The sequence below is a fragment of the Pristis pectinata genome, chromosome 37, assembly GCF_009764475.1.
Source record: "Pristis pectinata isolate sPriPec2 chromosome 37, sPriPec2.1.pri, whole genome shotgun sequence".
In the NCBI taxonomy this organism is placed as follows: domain Eukaryota; kingdom Metazoa; phylum Chordata; class Chondrichthyes; order Rhinopristiformes; family Pristidae; genus Pristis; species Pristis pectinata.
The window spans coordinates 3,525,703-3,552,830 of record NC_067440.1 but is presented as its reverse complement, the minus strand read 5'-3'; the positions used below and the strand labels follow the sequence as shown (position 1 = coordinate 3,552,830).

The 27,128-nt window shown below is 51.0% G+C and overlaps 1 protein-coding gene across 1 annotated transcript; it reads right to left on the bottom strand.

The window, feature by feature from the left end:
* Positions 1–651: 651 nt before the first annotated feature.
* Positions 652–22,706, bottom strand: mcm7 (minichromosome maintenance complex component 7). Its single transcript, XM_052044640.1, has 16 exons — positions 22,540–22,706; positions 21,278–21,357; positions 20,732–20,896; positions 19,747–19,871; positions 18,823–19,003; positions 17,860–17,997; positions 17,608–17,757; positions 17,168–17,282; positions 16,911–17,042; positions 16,089–16,172; positions 13,704–13,915; positions 9,000–9,181; positions 8,310–8,393; positions 8,057–8,225; positions 1,708–1,817; positions 652–1,018 (listed from the first exon to the last, which is right to left on the bottom strand). Exons 1-16 carry the CDS (start codon positions 22,568–22,570, stop codon positions 811–813), a joined length of 2,166 nt encoding a protein of 721 aa, XP_051900600.1. The 5' UTR covers positions 22,571–22,706; the 3' UTR covers positions 652–810.
* Between the last annotated feature and the right edge of the window lie 4,422 nt (positions 22,707–27,128).

The following is a 27,128-nucleotide window of genomic DNA, read 5'->3' as shown; positions in this document are numbered from 1 at the left end:
GGCAATGCCGCACCCTGGTACAACCGCTGGCATTCCCCGTCTCGGGGCAGCAGGGACTCGACCCTCCAAGTGCTGCTGAGGCCTGCCCCTCGCGTTGTGGGAGAGATTCCCACCTCGCGGTACGGGAGAGAGTCCCACCGACACCACTCTGCAAAATCCTCCAACCCCCAGTGGGATAAGCCAGCACAACATCAGCGTCCTTTCCAGGACAACATACCCCAGCAGTGAGCAGGCCCCGTTTGTTATGCCTGGCACCAGGCTCCCCCATGACAGACGCTATCCCTCACTCCGAAGATGGAAGTGGGCGTTAAAGCGGTTCAAGGATCTCCTGAAGAGACCAGCACACAACACTCCACCGACAGCAGCAACTCCCAGACACACGACCAGTCCAACTGCAGCAGTGTTCAGAACGGGACAGAGCATCGAGTCCACGGACCAGGAGCACACTGAGGCCAAGCACGCCGCCTCCCAACCTGCCCTACCATGGGGGAGGGGCTGCAGTCCCCACTTTGGCCTCACAGGTCATCTCGGAACTGGAGTGCAGCAGTAAGTCACCTTGACCCTGAGGGACCACCTAAAATTCCTGCCAGCGGGATGTCAACTGTCATAAAGGATATGCCAGTGAGGTCAATGAAATAAATATCAAAGGAAAAAGGTACAAATCATTTTTATTAATCAATTTGTTCAACTCATCTCCTCCACTGAACAAGAATAAGCACGAATTAGTGGCAAGAGCACAAGCACACGATAGCTGCCAAGCCGAGCCAATCTAAAACAGGGTCAGTCTGCACCGTGTCAGTGGGCCGCTGCTCAGACAAAGGTGATCTTAGTCCGGGCTTGGTTCACTTGCCAGATGTTGAGTTCCTCGTATTCCTCCAGCGCAGCCTCCACCTGTGCCGGCGTGAATCCCTTTGAGATGCACCTCTGCTCAGCCTCGGAGTATTTAACAGTACGCACCGTCATGTCCGCAACCATCTCCCGAATCGTGGCGAAGATCACGTCCGCTGGGCGCTGGGCCCTGAAAACCACACGACGCGCGTCAATCACACTAGACAAACAACAGCACAGGAAACAAACACCCACCAATCCCCCCAAAAATGGGTACCAGAAACGGCAATCTCCTACAGGGAGGGGGGAGCACACATGCTGGTCCAGAGAGCCAACTCAACCCCCTCACGAGAAGATCATGAGGGGCATAGACAGGGTGAATGCACACGGTCTTTATCCCCAGGGAGGGCAGAGGGTTTAAGATCAGAGACGAGAGATTCAAAAGGGACATCAGGGGAAGCTTCTTCACACAGAGGGTGGTGCGTATTTGGAATGAGCCACCAGAGAAGGTGGTTGAGGTGGGCACATCAGCAACATTTAAAATGCCGAATAGATGGATTGGAGGTTCAGAGGGCTGTGGGCCAAACGCGGGCAGATGGACCAGCTCACTGGGCAACAGAGTCAGCATGGACGAGTTGGGCCGAAGGGCCTGTTTTTATGCTGTTGACTCTAAGAATCAGACTGGGTTGGGCCACACACCCTCATCCAACCTTGGGGTGAATTCCTCCTTTAAAAAAATTGTATACGTGTCCCGAAATATGAACCAGATCAGAACCGTTCCACCCAGCAGAAGGAACACAGGAGCGCGCTGGTGGGAGCAGAAAGCAGGGAAAGGTCACCCAATGACAGGGGCCCCCAAGGCACAAAAGCACTTCTCACCGAGTGGTTTGATCGCGCTCCCCGAGCAGAGAGTCCTTGGACATTTCCATCAGCCTCATCGCTTCGTTCACGTCTTCCTTCTCCACGGTGTCAACCAGGCGAAGCCGAGCCTGCGAAGACAGGAGCACCGTCGGCCCGAGGTTACGAGGGGGGGCACACCGGAGCGGGAGCCTGAGGCCAGGGGAGGTCCAGAGAGAACGCGGGAGAACAGGGGGTCAAGGAACAGGCAGGACGAAGGCAGGGCAGCCAGGGGGAGGAGGAGGAGCTGGGGCTGGATCAGGAGGGGGAAATTGAGCTCCACAGTGGTCAGACAAGCACAGCCTCCCCTCCGTCCTGTGTGGAGATCTGGCCCTCTCTGGATGATTTCCTCCATCACCAGCACACACTGTTACTGCTCACGCTATGTTGGCGCCAGAAGCATGGCGACACTTGCGGGCTGCCCCCAGAACACTCTACGCAGGCATATTTCACTGTGTGTTTCGATGTACATGTGACTAATAAAGAAATCTTATCTTATCTCCTTCAATAGTGGGAGCCTTGGGGGAACTCTCCGTGTTCTGGGCATGAACCCATGGAATGTTTCACCAGGCAGGCAGAGAGAGGGAAGTCCTGTACAAATGGGGGCATCTCAATAATCCCAACTAGCTGACTGTTCTGCCAGGCACTGCCATTGACTGCTGTGTGTTGTCTCAGGGAATCCGCGCAAGCCCACTACGGCCAACATTACACCACTCATCTCCTCACACTACAGGAGCCTCAACGGTCCAGGAACCCTTCCGAAATGGCAGCACAGGTACAGTGGGGTCGAGCTCTCCGCAGCCACGGCAAGCTCTGGGGAGCAGCACCAGTGCATCACCGTCACCGCAGCCTCACGCCAGCACCGTCAGACAGAGACAAGTGCAATGCCCCTAGGATACCCAGCAATTGCCCAAGTCTCCACCTCCCACACTGACCACTCTGAAAGATAGGCCGCAGGGAACCGGACTAGGGGGGTGGGGGGGGGAAACACAGGGTGTGGGGCAGGGACGAGGACCAGGGTAACTAGCAAACTACCTGCAGTCAGCCTGTGATCTTACTTGACAGTCAGCCTCCACACTGAACTCAATCTTGGAAATCTAGGCTAGCCATCAATAATCACAAGCTTGTCCCAACCATTTGAGGAATTTCTCCCTGAAAGTGGCGTCACAGTTAGACAGGGAGGTGAAGGTGGGGTTTGGCACCCTGGCCATCAGTCAGGGCATTGAGTACAGAAGTTGGGATGTTACGTTGCACTTGTACAAGACGTTGGTGAGGCTGCATTTGGAATATTGTGTTCAGTTTTGGTCACTCTGCTGTAGGGAAGATGCCATTAAGTTGGAAAGAGGAGGTTTACGAGGATATTGCCAGGACTCGAGGGACTGAGTTATGGAGAGAGGATGAGACTTTATTCATTGGAGTCTATGAGAATGAGGGGTGATCTTATAGAGGTGTATAAAATCATGAGGGGCATAGACAGGGTGAATGCGCACAGCGTTTTTCCCCCAGGGAAAGGGAATCAAGAACTAGAGGGTATTGGTTTCCGACAGCACTGAAACAGGTCTTTCAGCCCAACTGGTCCACACCAACCAAGGTGCCCATCTGGGTTGGTTCCAGTTCCCCGTGTTTGGCCCATATCCCTCCAAACCTTTCCAAGTGTCTTTTAAGTGTTAATGTTCCTGCCTCAACCACTTCCTCCATGTACTGAGAGGACAGAGATTTAATGGGAATTTGAGGGTGCAACTTTTTCACCCAGAGGGTGGACAGTATATGGAACGAACTGCCAGAGGAAGTGGTTGAGGCAGGAACATTAACACTTAAAAGACACTTGGACAGGTACATGGATGGGAAAGGTTTGGAGGGATATGGGCCAAACATGGGGAACTGGGACTAACCCAGATGGGCACCTTGGTTGGCATGGACCTGTTGGGCTGAAGGACCTGTTTCCATGCTGTCTATGACCCTAAAGGTTTGCCGACCCAGATGCTGTTTCATCATCAATGGGGAGGGCAGCTTGGTTCAGTGGCGGAGGGAGGGAGGGAGGGAGGGAGGGAGGGAGGGAGGGAGGGGTTGAAAAGGACAGGAGAGGCGAGTGACAGAGCATGCAGCTGGCAAACCGATCAGTACCCAAGGCTGACCCAAGAGCTCCCCTCAAACCTTCCGCGCTAACCACCCAGCCAAGTCACTCAGTGCCTGCTGCACAGCAACAGGTCATTGGAAGGTAGAAACATCACAGTGAGATAATGAGTGATGTGCAGATCCCACTTAAGATCGACCAGTGCCCAGTCAGAGCAGCCCAGCGACCCTCCCAACATGCAGGGGCACACGGTGAAAGTGGACAAGTGGAAGCAAGCATCAGGGTGGAGCCGAGAAGGATCCTGTTCCTGAACGTTAAGTTGCTGCAGAGCAGCCGGAGTTACCGGCAGTTTTGCATGGGTCTGCACAGCAGGACAGACTGAACGCAATGCTGCAGAACTCACTGCAGCCCAGTGAGAAGCCAGCCCAGCAACTCAGCGGCAAAGCACCAGCAGCCACACCAAACTCAGGAATGCTAGTTAAACCCATGCCACCACGTCCACACAGAGCAGCCCACCCTCCAGACACGGGGAATCAGGCTACAGCCGCGACAGGACAGCAACCACCTAGATCCAGCGGCCAGGTCAAAAAAAGGTAACGGGTAAAAAAGAGGTCCATTACTGACCAGCAGCTGCTTACGTAAGCAACCAGTGGACACACAGCTCAGCTGACACTGAGGCCTCTCATGTACAAGCCTACGCATTGAATGAAGTGTGAAACGCTGCCCACGATGAGGCAATCTACTCATGTAGGAAGGCATTTTGATGCCTCCTTTAGACCAACTGCCTGGGAGGCAGTTGGTGCCGGGCTATCCACCTCCGATCACGGGGATCTTGGATCATAACATTCGAGCCCTTTCCAGCTCAGTTGTGGAAGTGAAGACTAGGTAAACTGCACTGAGCCTCCCCCACTTGTGCCCACAGTGAGGAACCACACGCACCGTTGACCCTGCTAACCCCTGTCCAGCGCAGCAGTTTCACGGTGCTTCTGCTTCCAACGTTACCTCTGCCGGCTTCCCTTTTTGTTCACCCAGATTAGGCAATTGTGGCTGTGTGCCTTGTGAACCCCGAGGGGGGCTCCTATACCTCCTATTGCTGCCCTTGCCCCTGGAGTTCTGGAAGTGCTTGTACTGCAGTAGATTTGAACAGTACTACCTGCACTAACAGCACTTTGGAACTCCGGGAACCAGACCACGAGAGCACTCGGAAACAACCCCCCCCCAACCCCCCCCCCCCAACCACATACCCGTTTGCACAAACCTCAGTAACCTTGTGACCACCAGATGGGGACAAGACACATATACATCTCAAGGCAAGTCAACGTGGCACACAGTCCCCGGGGAGCCCCAACAACCACCCACCAGACAGCATCCAAGCCCGGGAAGCCCCAAATGCCTCTTACCCCTCCCTCCCAGAAGCTTTCGAAGGATTTGCTCCAAACTGCATGCATGTACACTCAAGCATTCACAAAGACACAACCCCGAGTACACAGCAACATGAAGAACCAGAACAGGCGTCAGCAGGAAAGGCGGTGATCCTGAAATCCACGACAGGAGCTACAGCAGAACCACAGGGGATAGAAACGTCACTTCCACGAGCTATGCATGCAGTTACACAGGCAGAGAGTGCTGAGAGCTGGGGGTCAGCCACCGGGCTATAAACGTCCTCACAGGAGCAGCCACAGACCTGTTATACCTGGGCTCAGCCACAAAGCACCATAGCTAGCCAGGTGAATGTCGGTAACAGCTCACGAGGCTTCAAAGCTCAGGGAACTATTGTACGGAAGGGATCCGGGGCAGAGTTGGTCAACTGCCGAGGAGGAATCAGGCAGACAGGGATTGCCAGTGGTGCAAGGATTGGCCATGTGGTGCTACAAATGCCTACAGTGCAGTAGGTACTGTCTTACTATCTGCACTGTCAGCACTTTAGCACCCGCACCGCCCACGGACAGGCAACTGTTCGTTCCACCAAGCACTTGGATTGTATCAGCCACAGGAAGAGTCAGGATCCATCCACCAGCAACAGTTTGAGTACAAAGTCTGGTTCACAGGACTGACACTGGTACAGTTACACCCACAGAAGTGATCTGGGTCCAGGATAACTCCACTGACACTTAATGCTTCTGCACCGAGTGCCCTGGCCATAACTTTAGGGTGAAGCTTCCTTGTTCTAGATTTGTTCCTGCATCAAACCCTTGAACAGAGTGTGATGGTGGCGCACTGTGTAACCAGCGGTGTACCACGGGACACATGCTGGAACACTCACTGTTTGTTATATACAATAAGGAGTTGGATGTGAATGTAGGAGGTACAATTATCAAGTTTGCAGCTGGCTAGAAAAAAAAAATCGGTGTTCTTGATGGGAAGATGTTCACAGACTACGGGCTAATATTGATAAGTAAACTGGTCAAAGCAACGACAGATGGAATTTAATCCCGATAAGTGCAAGCTGTTGCACTGTGGGAGGACTAGTGCGGGTGGGGTATACACAATGAATGGGAGGCCCCCGGGGAGTATAGAGGATCAGAGAGATCTTGGTGCACAGTGTTGGGGGTCAGCCACCGGGCTGTAAACTTCCTCACAGGAGAAGCCACAGACCTGTTACACCTGGACTCAGCTACAAAGCACCATAACTAGCCAGATGAATGTTAGCAACAGCTCACAAGGCTTCCTTCCCTGAAGGAAGAGGTATGGACAGATAAGGTGAAGACATACTGGAGACTCGCCTTCATTAGCTGGACATAGAATATAAAAGCAGGTACAGGTTACAGTCCAACTTTACGAAACAATGGTTAGGTCACAGCCAGAGTACTGTCTACAGTTCTAGTTGCCATACTATAGGTAGGACGTGACTGCACTGGAGAGGGTGCAGAGATTCACCAGGACACTGCCCAGGATGGAATGGTTCAGTTATGAGTGATTGGACAAGCTGGGAATTTTTCCCCTGGAGTGGAAAAGGCCGAGGGGGAACGATAGAGGTGCACAAAATTATAAGGGGCTGAGATAGAGAAGACGGCAGGAAATGTTTCCCAACAGCAAATGTATCTAAAATGAGAGGTCTAGGTTTAGGGTAAGGGGCAAGAGATTTAGAGGGGGCCTCAAAAAGAACATCTCTAGCCAGGTGGTTGGAACCTGGGTGGTGGAGAGACAACTCTAGACAGTCCAGGACCAGAGGGCACAGCCTCAGAATAGAAGGACGTCCCTTTAGAACAGAGATGAGGAGGAATTTCTTCAGCCAGAGGGTGGTGAATCTGTGGAATTCGTTGCCACAAGCAGCTGTGGAGGCCAAGTCATTGGGTGTATTTAAAGCGGAGGTTGATAGGTTCTTGATTAGTGAGGGCAACAGAGGTTACGGGGAGAAGGCAGGAGAATGGGGTTGAGAGGAGAAAACTAATCAGCCATGGTCGAATGGGGAAGCAAACTCGATGGGCCGAATGGCCTGTTTCTGCTCCTATGTCTTATGGTTTTATTTAAGTGGTATCTAGGATATTTGAAATCACCAAGGAACCGGAGGCTACGGGTCAAACGCTGGTAAATGGGATTAGTATTGATAGGTAGTCGATGGGCTGCTTCTGTGCTTTATGACTGTAACAACAAACAAGTATTCTCAACGAATTAAGTGTCATTTAGGTTTCTGTGGAGAATCTGTGCTGCAACCTTCCCCAAACCTCCTCTCCCTGTGACAAAGTGCCACCAACGCAGGGAGGTATCAAACTGAAAGCCAACAAACACACGATAGCAGAAGCCAAAGATCCCGAACACGTGGACAGAGCCCTTGGGGAGGAGGGGCAGCCTGCCCGGTGAATGCCAGCTAAAGACTGGGCAACGGGATCGGGCTTAACCAAGGCTCTGCCCCACAGAAAAATCGTTTCCTCCCTGCTGTATTCCAGCTCCTGCATTAAACATTACCTTTCATGTTTTTTTTACAGGAACCATCAGTCTATGGACTTGTGGTGGTGAGTACTGCTGGGCACCCAACCTCCCTGCTCCTCCATTTTCTACCATACACCACTTGGACAACTCGCTTTTGGTTTTCTTGTGCCCAAGGTGGTTGACACTTCACCCGCCGCATCAACAGGTCCCCAGGAAGGTGCTCGTGCCATGAAACGTTGAGGCCAGGTGGACACAGATCTCCACGTCACCACAGTTGAGACACTTTCCATCCTTTGCCACACCTTTATAAAGCCAGATGACCTACCAGCCATGCTTGGAGTGGAGGGGAGCTGGGATAAGGGGAGCTCTGTATTTAGAGGTACACACCAGTGCAATGGAGATACGCAGAATCGACAGCAATGTCCTGGCAGAGGTAAAGGTGGTATCCTTGTTGACCCTTGACTCCTTCCTCATCTCTACGTAAGCGGCAGTGATGTAATCAGCTAATGACTCTGGGATTGTTGGCTCCTTCTTCTTGCACAGGGTGATGTAGCGCCTGGACAGGAGAGGAAGAAATACAGGATGTGTGCTCAGCCCACTTTCAACCAACACTCACTCAACGCTGCAACAGACACGGTACCTCATGAGCTTCATGTCCAGCGGCTGGAACTGCGAGGGCGGCTGCTTGCAGTGCTGATGTACGTAGGTGATGTGCTGAGCGAGCCTGGGGAATTGAGGGACAGTACGTCATAGGCACGAACCGACCAGAGCAAACAGGACAAAAACAACTCGTGAGTCCAAGAGATGGTCTGAACCAGACTCCACGCTTTACTGAGCCCGGCAACTACGTCTCAACACAACCACCTCACCCCTACCTTCTGCAGATAAGCTCAACCTGCTGTTGTAACAGCAAACATCCTCCTCTCCCCTCTATCCCCACCAAGCCACGTGTCCCTGACATGGCCTCTATCCACGGCACCTCCTCAATGATCCTGACCTTCTTCCCAAAGGAAAGTTCCAAAAACTGTGCATAATATTCCGACCACATCCTACTGCACAAATGTTCAAATTCTGCAACAAGCTTTAACCACCCAATTTGCGAAATACAAATAAATATTTTAATCAATGTGCCCCTCCATCCGATGCCCAGCTCTCCATCTCTGCCCCTCTACTATCTTCACCACACGTTGTTGATGTGCTCTTCAATGTTCCATGTACAGACAGTCAGCTGGCATCTATCCATGGGATAATCCTACCCTGGCACAACTCCCTCCTGTTATACAGGCTCCCCGTGTACGTGCACTCGTACTGCACGAGCCCGTGCACAAACCTCAGATCGTTGTCTCGGTCAGGTTTATCCTGAATAAGCCACAGGAGATCAAATCGGGACAGCAGTGCCGCTGGGAGCTGGATGTTCTGTTCAACTGATTTCTTGGGGTTGTATCGACCATATGCAGGGTTTGCTGCAGCCAGGATTGAGCAACGGGCATTCAATGTTGTCATGATCCCAGCCTGAAATAAAAGCCACCAATAACCCGTTACTTCAATCAGACAACCGTCCCGATGTGTTCAACGTGAAAATAAAATCACCCTGACAACATGAAGTACAGTTCGCTGGATATGTTCCAACGTGATTTTTAAATGTTAGTTATTTGTCAGGCCTCTGCACCATTCCCTTTCCTAATGACCTTCACATTTCCCCTATGCAAGGGCTCTACTTGACCAGGGATTTCACCTTCACATTCGATTGTTTTGTGAAGGGGAGGTCCTGTCTGACCAACCTATTGGAGTTTTTTGAAGAAATCACAGGTAGGGTGGATAAGGGAGAGGCGGTAGATGTTGTGTATTTAGACTTTCAAAAGGCCTTTGATAAGGTGCCTCACAAGAGACTGATTAATAAGATGAGAGGTCATGGAATTATGGGCAGGGTAGCAAAATGGGTGGAGAATTGGCTGGTTGGCAGGAAGCAAAGGGTGGAAATAAAAGGATCTCGTTCTGGTTGGTTACCGGTTACTAGTGGTGTGCCGCAAGGGTCGGTGTTGGGGCCTCTCCTTTTTACCTTGTACATCAATGATTTGGATGATGGAATAAATGGTTGTGTGGCTAAGTTTGCGGATGACACCAAGATAAGTGGAGGAGTAGGGAGCATAGAGGAAATAGAAAGAATGCAGAGGGACCTAGACAGTTTAGGAGAATGGGCAAGAAAATGGCAGATGAGATTCAATGTTGAGAAATGTGCAGTTGTACACTTTGGAAGTAGAAATAAGCGGGTAGATTATTATCTAGAAGGAGAGAAGATTGATAGTGCGGTAGTACAAAGGGACTTGGGGGTACTTATACAAGATACCTTAAAAGTTAACCACCAGGTTGGATCGGTGGTTAAGAAAGCGAATGCTATGTTGGCATTCATCTCGAGAGGTATAGTGTATAAAAGTAAGGAAGTGTTGATGAGGCTCTACGGGGCGCTAGTGAGGCCTCATTTGGAATACTGTGCGCAGTTTTGGGCCCCGCATCTTAGGAAGGATGTGCTGACGTTGGAGAGGGTTCAGAGGAGATTTACGAGAATGATTCCAGGAATGAAAGGGCTTAAGTACGATGAGCGTTTGTCGGCTCTTGGACTGTACTCGCTGGAGTACAGAAGGATGAGAGGGGACCTCGTAGCGACATTTAAAATGTTGACAGGTAAGGATAGAGTAGATGTGGCTAGGCTGTTTCCCTTGGTGGGCGTGTCCAGGACCAGAGGGCACAATCTTAGAATTAGAGGGTACAGTTTCAAGACAGAGATGAGGAGAAGTTTCTTTACCCAGAGGGTGGTGAAATTGTGGAACTCCTTGCCACGCACAGCAGTGGAGGCCAGATCAGTGGGGGTGTTCAAGGAGGAGATAGACAGATATCTAAATAGTCAGGGTATCAAGGGATATGGGGATAAGGCTGGCAAATGGGATTAGAATAGTTTTTTTTTTCTCTCTCTTTTTTTCCCACCCCATTTCTTTTTCCCTTTTCCTTGGAGCAGACTCGATGGGCCGAATGGCCTGCTTCTGCTCCCTTATCTTGTGATCTTGTGAACTTTTCCTCCACTTTATCTTCCCATTCAATATATTCCTGTCATTCTGTCAGTACCTGCAGGTTTAACCTCTGCATCCAACAAATGACAGGCATTGACAATATAGGGGAATGACAGTGGCTCTGGTCTCCAAGTACTCTTGCACTAAAACACACACACGTGGGCCCCCAGCATTGTACCACACGGGGTAGCCTGGCTTGTGCCCCCCCCCCCCCCCCCCCACCAACTACACACACCATCGAAAGGGAGTGGGGTTTAATCACATGACTGTTGCCCATAGAAGCTTCCCAGGTAACCAGAAGCCTTCCCAATTATGAGCTATATTCTGTTATGAGGAATTCTTTTTAAGAATTCTCCTTTATCTTATCTGACAAGGTTATCTCATGCCCTTCATTTTACCCTCCCGATTTCCTTAAGTCGTAGTGTAGCGGTTAGCATAATGCTATTACAGCACCAGCAACCTGGGTTCAATTCCCACTGCTGTCTGTAAGGAGTTTGTACATTCTCCCCGTGTGTCTGTGTGGGTTTCCTCCAGGTGCTCCGGTTTCCTCCCACATTCCAAAGACATACGGGTTCGGAAATTGTGGGCATGCTATGTTGGTGCCGGAAGTGTGGCGACACTTGCGGGCTGCCCCCAGCACATCCTCAGTAACATAAAAAGATGCATTTCACTGTGTGTTTCTATGTACATGTGACTAATAAAATATCTTATCTAACATCTCTTATACTCAAGGTATTCGCTTGATCCTAGCTGCCTATATCTGACATACGCCTCTTTTTCCTGACCAGAGCCTTGAAGTCCCTCGTCAACCGGAGTTCCCTACTCCTGCCAGCCTTGCCCTTCACTCCAACAGCAACATGCAGATCTTAAGCTCTCCCTATCTCACTTTTAAAAGCCTCCCACTTGCCAGACGTCATTTTACCTGCTAGCAGCCTCTCCCAATCAATCTTTGCTTTCCTGTCTATTGCCGTCAAAATTAGCCTTGCTGCAACTTCAGACATTAACCTGTGGACCAGTCCTATCTTTTCACATTTATATTGTGAAACTAACAGAATTACAGTCACTGTCCCATAGTGCTCCCCCACTGACACCTAGTCTTGAGGAGAGCTCGGGCGTTGTCTCGTCTCTAGTAGGGCCATCTCTCATAGTAGTACTGCTTTACAAAACCTTCCTGGACACTCTAAAGTTCTGCCCCATCTAATCCCTTAGCATTAAGTCAGTCCTGGTCAATATCACTATTACAACTGCATTATTCCTACACCAATCTGTGATTTCCCAACATATTTGCTGCTCTAATTCCCAATGACTACTGGGGCGGGGACAGGGAGAAATGTGGTAAAATCCCAAAGTGATCACTCCCATCTTATTTTTAAATTCCACAGTTCCACCCACACAGCCCCACTGGATGTTGCCACACCGCCCACCAGAATATCCTCAGTACTGTCCTGACAAGTATCCACAAAAGTGAATCAGGCAGAGTAACTGCAACGTGGTTCACCTCCTGACGACCGAAGCTCGCTCCACTGCCAAAGTTTTATGGAAAACATCCAACCCATCAGGGAGGACTGCAAATTCCCACAACACACACACACACACCAGAATAGAACATTCCACTTGACTTGCATCCCATTAACCAGCTTAACCAAATGCACCATCATCCGTCAGCGCACCTCGTTCTGTATCTACGTGGGACGTACTGCAGTCAACCTTCCACCTCCGTCACCTTGCAGGACAAGGACCGCAGGCACTCGGAAGTAAGCAAGTTCCACCCAGGTCTGGAAATAAACCGCTGACCTTCCACCACTCTTATTCAGACTGCCAGGACACTCTACGTCACAGCGCAGCGGGAGCTGCAGTGGTCCGAGGTGGCAGCAGACCACTCACTGCCTTCTCAGGGTATTCCCACACATTCAGAAAACAAAAATAAGAAAAATGCTCCCTCACCCACAGTGGTTCAGTGTTAAGGGAAGACTGGGTTTCCGTTTGAAGAGAACACGTCCTCCCCAGGGCTCCGTCACCCACAGTACCCAGACTGTATGGAGAACAGCTGAACTACTTACACTCACATTACACTTTTGTTACAAGTAACGCATCACATGAATGTTTAACAAAACTCAAAACCAAGCCACAAGATGATGTGATCAAAAGCCCCAGAGGTGGATCTTGTCATCTGCAAAGGAGAAAGGATGGGGTGAGTGACAAGGAGGTTTGCTGGTAATGCCAGAGATCAGGGACTCGGCAGCTGAAGGCAGGGCCACCAGAAGTGGACTCATCAGAACCTGGGATACTCAAGCAGCTGCAACTGTAGCACAGAGTGGGGACAGGGCAGCCGGGGGCTGCAGGGGTGGGTGGGTGGGACAGAGGGAGGGAGGACAAGCTGCAATTTGAAAACACCAAGGGTTTCAATATGAGCATTGCTGAAGGGGGAGGGAAAGTAGGTCAGCACTTGCAGAGATGTGATCGGGATGTGGGAGACTATAACTTGGATAAGAGGATTGTGGAGGGAGACAAGTTAAATGAGGAAAAGCTTTGAAATATTTATTTTACAAGAGATAAGATTTCTTTATTAGTCACACGTACATCGAAACACACAGTGAAATGCATCTTTTGCATAGAATGTTCTGGGGGCAGCCCGCAAGTGTCGCCACGCTTCTGGCGCTAACATAGCACGCCCACAACTTCCTAACCTGTACGTCTTTGGAATGTGGGAGGAAACCCGGAGCACCGGAGGAAACCCACACAGACACGGGGAGAACGTACAAACCCCTTACAGACAGTGGCCGGAATTGTACCCGGATTGCTGGCGCTGTAATAGCGTTACGCTAACCGCTACACTACTGTGCAGTGGGATCACTAATCAGTACTTAAACTCAGAGATTTTACTAATGCAAAACCAGTGTAGAACATCACAAACCATTCTGTCTGGGTACGACCCTCCCAATCCCAGAAGCTCGCCCGATTACACTTGCCTTAGCAATGGAGATGGTCTGCTGCTCCATGACTTCATGAATGGCCGTCCTGTCAGAGTCCATCATCTTGTCAAACTCATCGATGCAGCAGATCCCTTGGTCAGCCAGCACGAGAGCTCCGCCTTCCAGAATCATCTCCCCGGTAACCGTGTCCTTCATCACTGCGGCAGTCAAGCCCACGCCCGAAGAACCACGGCCTGTGGTGTACTGACCTGCAGGCAGCGCACATCAGTGTGAAGTGAGTACATACGTGACGAGCTGGGCTCCTAAGCGCTGGGTCCAGGAGACGCTGCTAATCCCAGCACGATAATCCCACTGCGTTAGGCAGCACCCAACCTCAACTCTTATTTCAATCCCTCTCAATCCTCCAACCACATCCCCACTCCAAACTAACGGCCTCCCAACCCAGGCCTCTCATATTTTTGCTCCACTCAGACCTTTACAACATCCAACTTTCCTGCGACGTTACAAAACACTGGTTAGGCTGCACTTGGAGAACTGGGTGGAGCTCTGGTCACCACGCTGTAGCAAGGACGTGGTTGTGCTGGAGAGAGTGCAGAGGAGATTCACCAGGATGTTGCCGGGATTGGAGGGCTTTAGTCAGGGAAGCGAAGAAGGCTGAGGGGGGACCTGATGGAAGTGTGAAGAATGTAGGGCAGATAGTCCAAATCTTTTTCCCATGGTAGGGGTATCAAACACAAAAGGGCATGGGTTTACAGTGAGAGGAAGGAATTTTAAAGGGGTTCCAAGCAGTGTTTTCTTTAAAAAGCAGTGGTTGATTTCTGGAACACTGTGCCAGAGGAGGCAGGGGAAATCAGACACAATCATTACATGCAAGAGCCACAGACAGACATTTAAATAGACAAGGCAGAGGATACGGACCTAATGAGAGTCAATGGGATGAATGCAGGTGGGCAGAAAGGTCAGCATGGATGTGGTGGGCTGAAGGGCCTGTTTCGGTGCTGGACAACTCTGTGGCTGTGTCTCTGGGAGCAGGAACCAGGGAAACAACTGTAGGGGGACATGTCTCCAAGAGAAGCTTGGAGCAACTGAGGCAGTAGCAAATTCAGACAAGAAAGGGGAACACCATTGCTTTATTCTCTGCCAACCAGACTAGACAAAAGACTAGAGGGACTTGCGTCCTCACCAACGAGTGAGACACCCAGAGCAATTAGTCAGAAGTGTGGGCAATGAAATATTGACCAGAGGTATTCCCAATTCACTCTCACTGATGTAGAACTGTTCTTCGATCACACAACCATCAATGATGGCAGCTGATGAAAGCAGAGTAACTGTAACTCGAGTTCACAGACCACAAGACCAACCGATACAATGAGAATAGGCAAGGCAAGCAGCAGCTTTGGGCAGACTACAGGCTCCAACGTGATATGTGTTTTTTTTTGGGGGGGGGGGGTTGCGGGGAAACAGTTAACGTAATGATGCTGCAAACTCTCACTGTTGAACTTGGGTGGAGTGGAATTGATTTACTCTTGGGAGACGTGCTGCTCAGAGGACAAACGGTAGTGTGGGCAGGCATGGTAGTGCAGCGGTTAGCGTAACGCTATTACAGCACCAGCGACCCGGGTTCAATTCCTGCTGCCATCTGTAAGGAGTTTGTACGTTCTCCCCATGTCTGCATGGGTTTCCTCCGGGTGCTCTGGTTTCCTCCCACATTCCAAAGACATATGGGTTAAGAAATTGTGGGCATGCTATGTTGGCACCAGAAGCATGGCGACACTTGCGGGCTACCCCCAGAGCACTACGCAAACGATGCATTTCACTGTGTGTTTCCTTGTACATGTGACTAATAAAGATGTCTATCTATTTATCTATTAAATATACTTAATGTTGGAAGGATGGACCCAACTCTGGTGTGTGTAGTTCTCATCGCCCCATTACGGGAAGGATGTGGAGGCTTTGGAGAGGGTGCAGAAGAGGTTCACCGGGATGTTGCCTGGATTAGAGGGCATGAGCTGTAAGGAGGGGTCAGAAACAGAAGGTAGTGGAAGCGGATACAACAGTGGCATTTAAAAGGCTGTCAGACAGACACGTGAATATGCAGGGACTGGAGGGATATGGATCACGTGCAGGCAGAAGAGAATTAGATTAGTTCGGCATCGCGTTCAGCACAGACATTGTGGACCGAAGGGCCTGTTCTTGTGCTGTACTGTTCTGTGTTCTGAATCCACCCCACATTGCAAAGTACAAACCCGGTCCAATCAAACCCAGATTTCAGTATTACAAACCCCCGGACCATTCCATCGAAAGACAGCCTTCCACAAACACGCCTGTCACATCGACTGGTGATCAGTGACAGCAGCAGACACCATCTGGAGCTCACACACCACACACTACAGCCACAGCAAGAGCAGACTGGGCACTTACTCCTTGGTGCCAGTCTGTCAATGTAGCAGAGCAGCTGGGACTTGGCCACACCTGGATCTCCCATCAGACAGATGTTGATGTTTCCTGAAAAAACAGGAGAAAAACGGAAAACAAAACAGTGAAAACAGGTGTGTTCAGTAAGGAACATTACGAGTGACCTACCAGGTGGTGGAGTCAAACAAGGCCAGACCAGAAGCCTGATGCTCACGGTACACAAGGCTGGCAGATGGTTCCACGTCCCAGCTGAGCACAGCCAACTAGTGGCATCCGTTCTTGGACCCACTAATTTCAGTCACAGAACTGTGATCTTGGTGAAGACACAATTCCAGACAGCATGGAACTCGAGGGAATTTTGTAGGGCAGGAAGCATGTAGAATCGAGTAAGAACTATTGTCGAACTTGTACCCACAAATCATTGACAAGACAGCTGCTTGAAAATAACATGTGACCAGGAGAGTGGGTCCACGCTGGTTTGGAAGGGACTCGATCCCCATCCACAGACAGGTTAAAGGTAACTTACACCACCTGGCTAGTGGGTTAGATGCAACTAGCTCTCAATACAGATAGCAGTTTAGAAGTAATCCTCTCCTCCATCCATCGGGAGTATAGGGGCACCCAGTCCAGTAAGGGTTGCTCCCACTACCACCAAACTGATCTCCCTCTCACTCATCCACGGGAACGGTTTTATTGCACTCAACTGAATCCAATTACAAAAGGTAGGTTTCTGTTCCTAGACAGGACAGATGAACAGTGTACCCATGGGGCCAGGAGGACACTCATCCTGAACCCAGAAGGACAGAAGCCATCCTTGGCAGTCCTCACCTCTGATCTTCATTCCTTTAGGAGACTGGTTGACACCCCCAACCAGGAGCAACAACAGTGCCTTCTTCACATCCTCATGTCCATAGATCTCCGGGGCAATCGAGGCAGCCAACTTCTCGTAGAAGTCATCCTCTGTAAAAATTCACCTCACCGTTAGCAGCCAAAGGGTCTCCCCTCCCCCACCCAACTCGTTCCTCGCTCACCACCATTCGCCCCCGACAGAACACACCGCGCATGGGCAGCGCCTCTCCACTTGCCTGTGATTTGTCGCAGCTCCTCCTCACTCAGCTCCTGTGCCCCTAACTCATCATCTTCAGTTTTATTCATCTGACTGATCCTGTGAGCATCCAAGTACGTCTCTGAGAGCAGACCCTAAAATTGGTGCAAGTGGTTAGCCCGGAATCACGAGTCAACTGCACTGACACGTCCGATCCTGGCCCGGGAGCCGAGAACCACGATGGAAAACGTGGATTGTAAACTCCCATTCCCGCCGCTCACGGAAAACCCTCACACCTCCAGCGCAAAAACTGAGAAATTGAACAAGTAGACTTCATGGCGGACACGTTCCTATTTCCCTGATTAATCTTTTGTTTTATTCTCTAAAATAGAATCATAAAATAGATTTAAACAAAGGCCAAAGGAAATTGGAGATCAAGAACAGACTAACCGACAGTGTAACCAAAGCCAGTGCTCTTACCTGGACCACCTGTCTGAAGCCGGTTCTCATCATGGGCAGGAAGATGCCAGTGATGCTGACGTGGTCCCCGGGCTGAGCTTGCCTGGTGTTCTCCCCCCTGCTGTACACAGTCATACTGCGGGGAATGTTTCCCACTGGCACCTGGTCGCTCTTAAGGAACAAACAGCTCATCAGTACTGACGTTTTCCAAAGACCACCTTCCCTCACTCCATCTCCCCCACTAAGCAAGCAATACTTGCTTCAACCACTCACATGTTCCTGGATCTTAATCTCCTGGAACTTGATGAATTTTGACCCTCGGGACTGCAGATAAAGCCTTCCTCCGGACTTGTTGGTTTGACATTCACGGCTGGGGCACATTATCAGTGGCATGAAGGTAGGAGACTGGATCTGAAACAGGAATGAAAATTAACCGTTTTCCATCAGAGCCTGCTCACTAACAAAACATAAGCCAGTGACAGAGTCAGAGGAAAGCCTGAGGCTTTTACGTAATAATCTGTATCCCCCCTCTCCAAGCCCAAACATCACACAAAACAGTGCACCTACCCACCACACACCACTGCCTCCATTCCTGTCTAAACACAGGAGAGGGAGTTTACACCATCTCAGTGTGCACTCTAGCATTTCAGTGTATCTACAGGGCCCTCCCTGACCCACTGCAAGTTTCAAAGTGTAGGAAGGACGGAGAAATACGAATTGCCAGTAGAAAGAATGAGGAGAGCCGTTATGAACTAAATGGTACAATTTTAAGGAATTATTTTTATTAAATCAGATTACAAGGATTCTCCAGTCTGGCCTCGCTCGATTATCACTGCATGCCACGCTGTGACACACCACAGCTGGACATATTAGCAAAACAGGGGTTACTGAGGTACCAGATGAGCCACAGCCCGACAACCCCTTCATCAGGAAATGCCACCCCCCCTCCCCCCCACTGCCTGATGGTCTCACGCGCAGGGTGATTTTCAGGTTACAGCAGATACGACTCTCTTTTATCACAGGAACGTGTGCACTGAAGAAAATATCAAGGACTCTAGGTAAGCTTCGGAGCATCACAAACAGGGAGAAGTGAGAGTGGCTGCTAGGAATGGCTAGAGGTATTGATGAACTAAATGGTACCAGGTTAAGGGAACGCTACAAGAGACGGGTGATAATTTCTCCCTGCGGCCTTGCACACTGACTAACAATTTGACAGATGCTCTGTAGTGAACTTACCGGCTGGTAGGTCTCTGCCCCACACTGATCGCACGTATATGTGGCAACCACCATCATGGGTTTGACCTCTGTTACTCGGGTAACAATACCTCGGACAGTCACGAGCTTTCCAATACTGTCTGCCTTCACATCCCTGATCACCTTTGGCTTCATTGTACTGGGATGCTTGAAGTAAATCTCGCTGTAGGGAGCAGAGAAAAGCCATGCATCCATTCATAGGCTGCTTAACAATTCCACCTCCAAGTAACCAGCCCTGCTCTCCCAACTCCAACCCACATCCTCCTAAATCAAGGACTTCTTCTTAAAGCAGCCTTCAAAAAGCTGAGCTTCTTATAGCCCATAACACAGTTGAAAATAATTTACTACTATCTAGTGGAAAAACTAAACAACCAAACGGCACGCAGCAAGCTCCCACAAACAGGAACGTGCCAAGGAATAAACACTGTCCACACCACTCAGAAGCATCCTTTTATAATGAAATGCCCACCTATAGACGACAGAATTCTGGAACAGAGGCAGCAGTTTGGTCATTGTGGAAAGGAACGAGAAGGCAGCAACAAAGGAACCCGGTCAGGATGAAGAGCCATTCAAGGCCAAAGGAAAGCTGCCTCTGCCCGTGGTTACCATGTGAACCAGCTGCAGACCTGGCTGCACTCTCCACATCACTCACCTGTCTAACAGGAGGCACTTTCAAAGAAGTGGCGTAACCAGAAAGAGCAGAGACCGTGTGCTGTGTCAGAGAGGTGGGGAACCACGATCCTGTTTGTCTAAGATCCGGGAAATGGAGCAGCAGCAAGGAGCTCCCATGTCAGCCCAGCCCCAGTGCCCAAGTCTCACCACCCACCCAGTGCTCTTCTGCGAACCACACCCTCAGCATGCCTGAACCTGCCCATTCGGAGCATCGCCGCCTGAGGCTGTACTCACAATCTGCGTAGGAGCTCGGCCGGGTACTGGTTGCGTGCATCGTGGACTTCGTTGGGATCACGTGTCCGCTGCTCCATCATCAGCCGATGTTCGATGTAAACGTCCAGAGCGTCCTTACTCACCACCTGAGTGGAAGGCAGAACCAGACAAAGCCCTCAGTGCAGGCATGACATTCACCGAGCATTCACCTCTGACAACTACCAGCACCAACCAGACAACAGTCATAACCAGGGCCAGGATAAATCACCTTAAAAGCTTTGTCAGTCTCCAGCTTGGTTTCCACAGGGATTGCTGTGGATAAGGAGTCTAAAAATTTAAGACTAGACTACCTTATACATTCAGATTTAACATAATCTCCGTACTAGAATGTACGTTGAAGAATCCAAGTATAGAAGCTGGGGATCACAGATCCCTGGTGTTTTCAAGTCACAGAGCAATCCAGCACGGATACAGGCCCTTCGGCCCAACCAGTCCATGCCGACCACAGTACCCACCCAGCTAGTCCCAAGTTCCTGCATTCGGCCCATATTCCTCCAAGCCCGCCCCTCCATGTACCTATCTAAGTGCTTCTTAAACGATACTATTGTACCTGCCTCAACCTCTTCCTCTGGCAGCCCGTTCCATATACTCACCATCCTCTGTGTGAAAAAGTTGCCCCTCAGGTCCCTTTTAAATCTTTCCCCTCTCACCCTACACCTATGCCCCCTAGTTTTGGACTCTCCTCCCCTGGGAGGAGGACTGTTAGCGTCCACCTTATCTATGTCTCTCATAATTTTAAACACTTCTATAAGGTCATCCCTCATTCTCCTACTTGCCAAGGAATTAAGGTTTTGGACATGGGAAATATCCCGGCCCCAGAGAACACACCAGTGTAAACCATTACAAGTTGGCTGCAAACTGGGGAAATAGTTTAGAGGTGAGATATGTTGACAGAAGACCCCCACTACCTCTCACCGTATCCTCCCTCCCGTGAGCCTCGCCTCACCTCTCGTTCCTTGTACTGCGGCAACACTTCCTGAATGGCGTCAGCAAAAAGGTTCACATATCGGCGAGTGTTCTCACAGATCGAGTCCACCAGCTCCGGGTCCTCCTCTGCAATGTCATCCAGGTCAATATAGAGAGCCACCTGCTCACGGTGAGCAACTTGCACCTTAAAACAAAAGGCCAAGAGTTAAGGGCAGGGCTTTACAATGACTGACGCAGCTTCTCGCTAGTTACGAATGAACCAAGATACAGTGGAAAAACTTTTGTCTGCTGCCATCCAGACAGATTATTCCTTAAGTACATCGAGGTAGTACAAAAGGAAAAACAGAATGCAGAATATTATGTTCCAGTTACAGAGAAATTGCAGGTAGACAAATAAAGGGCAAGGACCATGATGAGGTAGATCGAGAGATCAGAGTTCATCCTTAGCACATAAGTCTTGTAACAGCAAGGCAGAAGCTGTCCTTGAGCCTGGTGATAGGTGTTCTCAAGTTCACAAGGACCATATGCAGACAGGTTAGAAATATGTCAAACACAGGGTTCTTACCAATTGGTCGACATATTTGAAATGCTTCTTCCCAAATTCGTTATCTGTGTAAAACTCCTGCAGGAACTTGATACACTTCTCTGTAAGAAACAACAGCCATTAGTTCCTCTCCCATCTCCAACACACAGTCATCCTCCAAAGCAAGGCGATATCTACCCCCAAAGGTGGTCCTGGCAATGGAACACCTGGCCCAGAACAGCTGCAAAAATATTGTTGGCAAACAGGGTGCTGTCTGCATGGAGCCTGCACGTTCCCTCCACAACTGTGTTGGTGTTCTCCCAGATTCCAAAGACATGCAGGTGGCTGGGTTAATGGATCGCTGTAAATTGCCCCGGTATGTAGGTGAGTTGATGGAATATGGGAAGACTAGGATGGGTGTTCGATGGTCAACACTGGTGGACTTGGTGAACAGAAGGGCCCGTTTCTGTGCTGCATCTGCAGTATGTTTGTGAAAGACATTTGCTAATCCAGATCTTTGTCAGTTCAGAGAACAGAAAAATACAAGGAAAGTGATGGTGAAGTAAAGCTGGATGTCATCAGCAACACACTGAGCAGAAGAGAGAGGCAAACCAGAGAGATAAAGTCAGTGGATTCTGGGGGAGATCACTCTCCAGCTATACCTGGATAAATAAGAATCAGGTAAGTGCCTTCGTATTCACCCATCAGCACACTGAGCACCCACCACCCCCTGCACTGGGCACACAATCTACCCCCCTCCCCACCACATTGGGGGCCCACTCTCTCCCCCACCCAACCCCTCACTCTCCACCCCACGGCAAACTGGGTACCCACTCCCTCCACCCCCCCCACACCTCCCCCCTCCCTCGGGCACCCCCTCTCCCCCCCCCTCCCTCGGGCACCCCCCCCCACCCGACCCTCCCCCTAGCACCCACCTCTTCTCCCCCGGGCATCCACCCCCTCCCCCCCGGGCACCCACCCCCCTCTCCACCGCCCCTCCCCCGGGCATACACCCCCCTCTCCACCCCACCCTCCCCCAGCACCCCCCTCCCCTGGGCAACCCCCCTTCTCCCCTGGGCATCCACCCCCTCTCCCCCGGGCACCCACAACCCCTCTCCACCCCCCCTCCCTCGGACACCCACCCACCCCTCTGCACCCCCCCTCCTTCGGGCACCCACCCACCCACCCCCCCTCTCCAATCCCCCTCCCCCGAGCACCCACCACCCCCGGGCGGGCACCTCCACTTCCACCTCCCCAGGCCGGGCACCTCCACCTCCCCAGGCCGGCCACCCCCCCGGCCTTACCTTTCTCGCTCTGATAGTCTCTCGGGGCCATGGTCACCACCGGCTGGTCAGGCTCGCCCCGGGCGCTCCCTCACCCCCTCTCCCTCCGCCGGGCGCTCCCTCACCCCCTCTCCCTCCGCCGGGCGCTCCCTCACCCCCTCTCCCTCCGCCGGGCGCTCCCTCACCCCCTCTCCCTCCGCCGGGCGCTCCCTCACCCCCTCTCCCTCCGCCGGGCGCTCCCTCACCCCGCTCCCTCCCGCGCGGCGCTCAGACTGAAACTGGCGCGAATCTGCGGCCCACGTGACCGCCGGGGCGGACGGCACCACTGAGCCGGGTCCGGGGGCCGCGCTGCCGGCGGACCCGACCCCGAGAGCCCCCGGAGGATTCCCCCGCACCGGACACGGCCCGGCCGCCGCACACTGATCGGCTGGGACGGGGGACGGTGCCTGCGGTCAGTCCGCCCCTCCCGACCCGCCGGTCACGTCCCCGCAGCCGCCGGTCACCCCCGCCAGCCCGAAGGTGCCGCCGCCCAATGGCGCCAAACCCCGCGGCAACCTGATTGGCTGCAACGGCGCCCCCACCTTTCACCCTCGACGTCATTGTGCGGCTCAGCCTATAGGAGCAGAGCGGGCAAAACAACTGAGATCCCAAGTCCGGACGGGACCCGGTCCCGCTGTGACCTGTGACCCCACACTGACCCGGGACCCCACACCACTGACCCGACACTGACCCGGGACCCACAGTGTCCTGGGACCCTCAACAGTAACCCTGGTAACCCCACATTGACCCAGGACCCCACACGACACTGACTTGGGACCTGACACAACTGAGCCCACACCACTGACCCGGGACCCACAGTGACATAGGTATTGGTTTACTGTGTCCCGTTCTGGTCGCCTCATTATAGGAAGAATGAGGAAGCATTGGAGAGGGTGCAGAGGAGATTTACCAGGATGCTGCCTGGTTTAGAGAGTATGCATTATGAGGAGAGCTCGGGCTTTACTCTTTGGAGAGAAGGAGGATGAGAGGAGACATGATAGAGGTGTACAAAATATTAAGAGGAATAGATAGAGTGGAGAGCCAGCGCCTCTTTCCCAGGGCACCAATGCTCAATACAAGAGGGCATGGCTTTAAGGTAATGGGTGGGAAGTTCAAGGGAGATATCAGAGGAAGGTTTTTCACCCAGAGAGTGGTTGGTGCGTGGAATGTGCTGCCTGGGGTGGTGGTGGAGGCTGATACGTTGGTCAAGTTCAAGAGATTGTTAGATAAGCATATGGAGGAATTTCAAATAGAGGGATATGTGGGAGGAAGGGGTTAGATAGTCTTAGGTGAAATTTAAAGGTCAGCACAACATGATGGGCCGAAGGGCCTGTATTGTGCTGTACTGTTCTATGGATTCTATGGATTCTAAAACACAGAATGCTGGAAGAACTTAACAGGCTGGGCAGCATCTGTGGAGGCAAAAGGTGTCAATCGGCCCTTCAAGTCGAGACCCTGCAATCAGGACTGTAGGCTTTCTGGACTATTCACTGCTATTTTACTTACATTTAAACACATCTTTAAGATTTAATTGTTACACAGTAGAATAATAAAATTTCCAGTGAACTCGGTAAATTTAAAGAGTGCTCAGGAGAAAGAAGCAGGTGAGTTCAAAATGAATGCAATAACCAGGTCTCGGTGAGTGGGAGGGAGTGCAGGACTGCGGCCCCAGTGTGAGGAAGGGGAGCACAGGAAAAGGGTGAGTCAAGGGAATATGGGAACCACGTCCCTGGTATGTTAGAGAGGGCAGGAGTCATTACCCGGTGAGCCTGATGCTGAACCATTGGGATTTCTGAATGGTCGGGAAATGAATTATCAGACTTTTACTGCAAGATGTTTATCATTCTCCCTTCCAAGTGTATTTTTCCACATCATACTCACTTCTCTCACCTTTTGCCCACTCACCTAACATTGGTGATTGGTTTATTACTGGCACATGTACCGAGATACAGTGATAAACTTTTGTCTGCGTGCTATCCAGACGGATCACTCCAGACACAAGTACATCGAGGTAGTACGAAAGGAAAAACCAAACAGAATGCAGAATATAGTGTTCCAGTTACAGAGAATGTGCAGTGCAGGTGGACAAATAAAGTGCAAGGGCCACGACGAGGTAGATCAAGAGATCAAGAGTTCATCTTCAGCAATGTGAGAAGTCTGTTGAGGATTCTGATAACAGCAGGTTAGAAGCTGTCCTTGACCTTGAGCCTGGTGGTTCATGCTCTCAGGCTTTTGTATCTTTGGCCCTACGGGAGGAGGGAGAAGTGAGAATGATCAGGATGGGAAGGGTCCTTGATTACTTTATCTGCTTTCCAGCGGTAGCGGGAAGTGTAGACATACAACATGGTACAGCACTGGACAGGCCATTCAGCCCATCATGTTGTGCCAACTTTGATGCCAATTTATACTAAATGTCCTCCTCCTGGGTATCATCCCTATCCCTCCAGTCCCTTCATAGTCACATGTCTATCCAAAAGCCTCTTAAACTCCACCAAACAGCCTGCTCCCACCACTACCCCTGGTAACCCATTCCAGGCACCCACCACTCTCTGCATATTAAAACTTTCCCTTGCCTTTACACTTAACCCCCTGACATTGACAGCTTGTCCTCTGGTATTTGACATTTCTACCCCGGGGAACCTCTCAGAATTTTAAAAACCTCGATCAGGTCTCCCCTCAGCCTCCGACGCTCTAGGGAGAACAGCCCAAGTTTGTCCAACCTCTCCTTATAGCTCGCACCCTCCAATCCAGGCAGCATCCTGGTGAACTCCTTCAGCACCCTTTCCACAGTCTCCACATCCTTCCTATAACGGGGTGACCAGAACTGCACACAATACTCCAAGCGCGGTCCGACTAAAGTTTTATACAGCTGCTGTGTGACTTCCTTCCTCTTATACGCAGTACCTACCAATGAAGGCAAGTGTGCCCATACACCTCCTTTACCACCTTATCTACTTGCGTGGCCACTTTCAGTAAACTATGGGCTTGGACCCCAAGATCCCTCTGTACCTCAATGCTGTAAAGGGACTTACCATTAACTGTATATTTTCTCATTTTATTTGATCTCCCAAAGAGCAACACCTCGCACTTCCCGGATTAAACTCCATCTGCCGCTTCTCTGCCCATGTCTGTAACTGATCCATATCCTGCTGTATTCTTTGATAGTCCTTTACACTGTCCACAATCCCACCAATCTTGGTGTCATCTACGGACTTGCTAATCCACCCATCTACATTTTCATCCAAGTCATTGATATATATCATAACAACAGAGGTTCCAGCACCGATCCTTGTGGAACACCACTGGTCATGGACCTCCAGCCAGAATAACAGCCTTCCACCCCTACTCTCTGTCTTCTATCGGCAAACCAGTTCCGAATCCAAACTTGCAATTCACCCTGGATCCCGTGCATCTTTATCTCCTGAATCAACCTAGCATGAGGGACCTTACAAATGTCTTACCAAAGTCCACACAGATAACGTCCACTGCCTTCCCCTCATCAAGCTCCTTTGTCACCTCCTCAAAAAACTCAATCGAGTTCGTAAAGCCCGCACAAAGCCATGCTGACTGTCCCTGAGCAGGCCGTGCCTTTCCAAATGTGCATAAATCCTAGTATCCTCTCCAATAGCTTCCCTACTACTCATGTGAAGCTCACTGACCTATTTCCCACAAAGGCACAACATTTACTACTCTCCAGTCCTCTGAGACGTCATGTGTTGTTAGTGAGGACACAAAGATCTTTGTCGAGGCAACAATGGTGCAAAGTCAATGGTGGGGAGGCAGGATTGCAAGACAGACTGGGCTGTGTTCACAACTCTCTTCAATTTCTTGTGGTCTTGGGCAGAGCAATTGCCGTACCAGGCTGTGGGGCATCCCCTCAGTACTAATCAACAAGCTTCAAAACCTAGGCCTCTGTACCTCCCTCTGCAACTGGATCCTCGACTTCCTCATCAGGAAACCACAGTCAGCGTGGATCGGTGATAATATCTCCCCCTCTCTGACCATCAACACAGGTGCACCTCAGGGATGCGTGCTGAGCCCACTGCTCTACCCTCTCTACACTGATGACTGTGTGACTATGATGACAGGTACATGAACAACATTTAAAAGGCATTTGGACAGATACTTGGATGGGAATGGTTTAGAGGGATAGCGGCCCAATGTGGGCAAATGGGACTAGCTTTGATGGGAATGTTGGAATCTTTTCCCACCCCACCCCCCCCAACTTTTCTCCCTCCACTTTCTCTCTCCCACGCCCTCGGCTCCTTCTGTCCCTTTCCCCCCACACACCTCTCCTCCGCTACCTCCCTGCCTTGGACCAGTTGGGCCAAAGGGCCTGCTTCTGCGCAGTACGGCTCTTTGGCTCTGCCGGGGAAATTCCAAGCGCAAACTAGAGGAACAGCACCTCGTTTTCCGTCTTGGAACCTTGCAGCCTAATGGCACGAACACTGAATTCTCCCGCGTTAAGTAACCACTCTCCCCACCAGGCTTCCCTTCCCTGGCTTCTTTTTATCTACCCTTTCCCCCCCTCTCTCCTTTCCTTTGACCCATCCCCCGGTAGATCTGCTCTC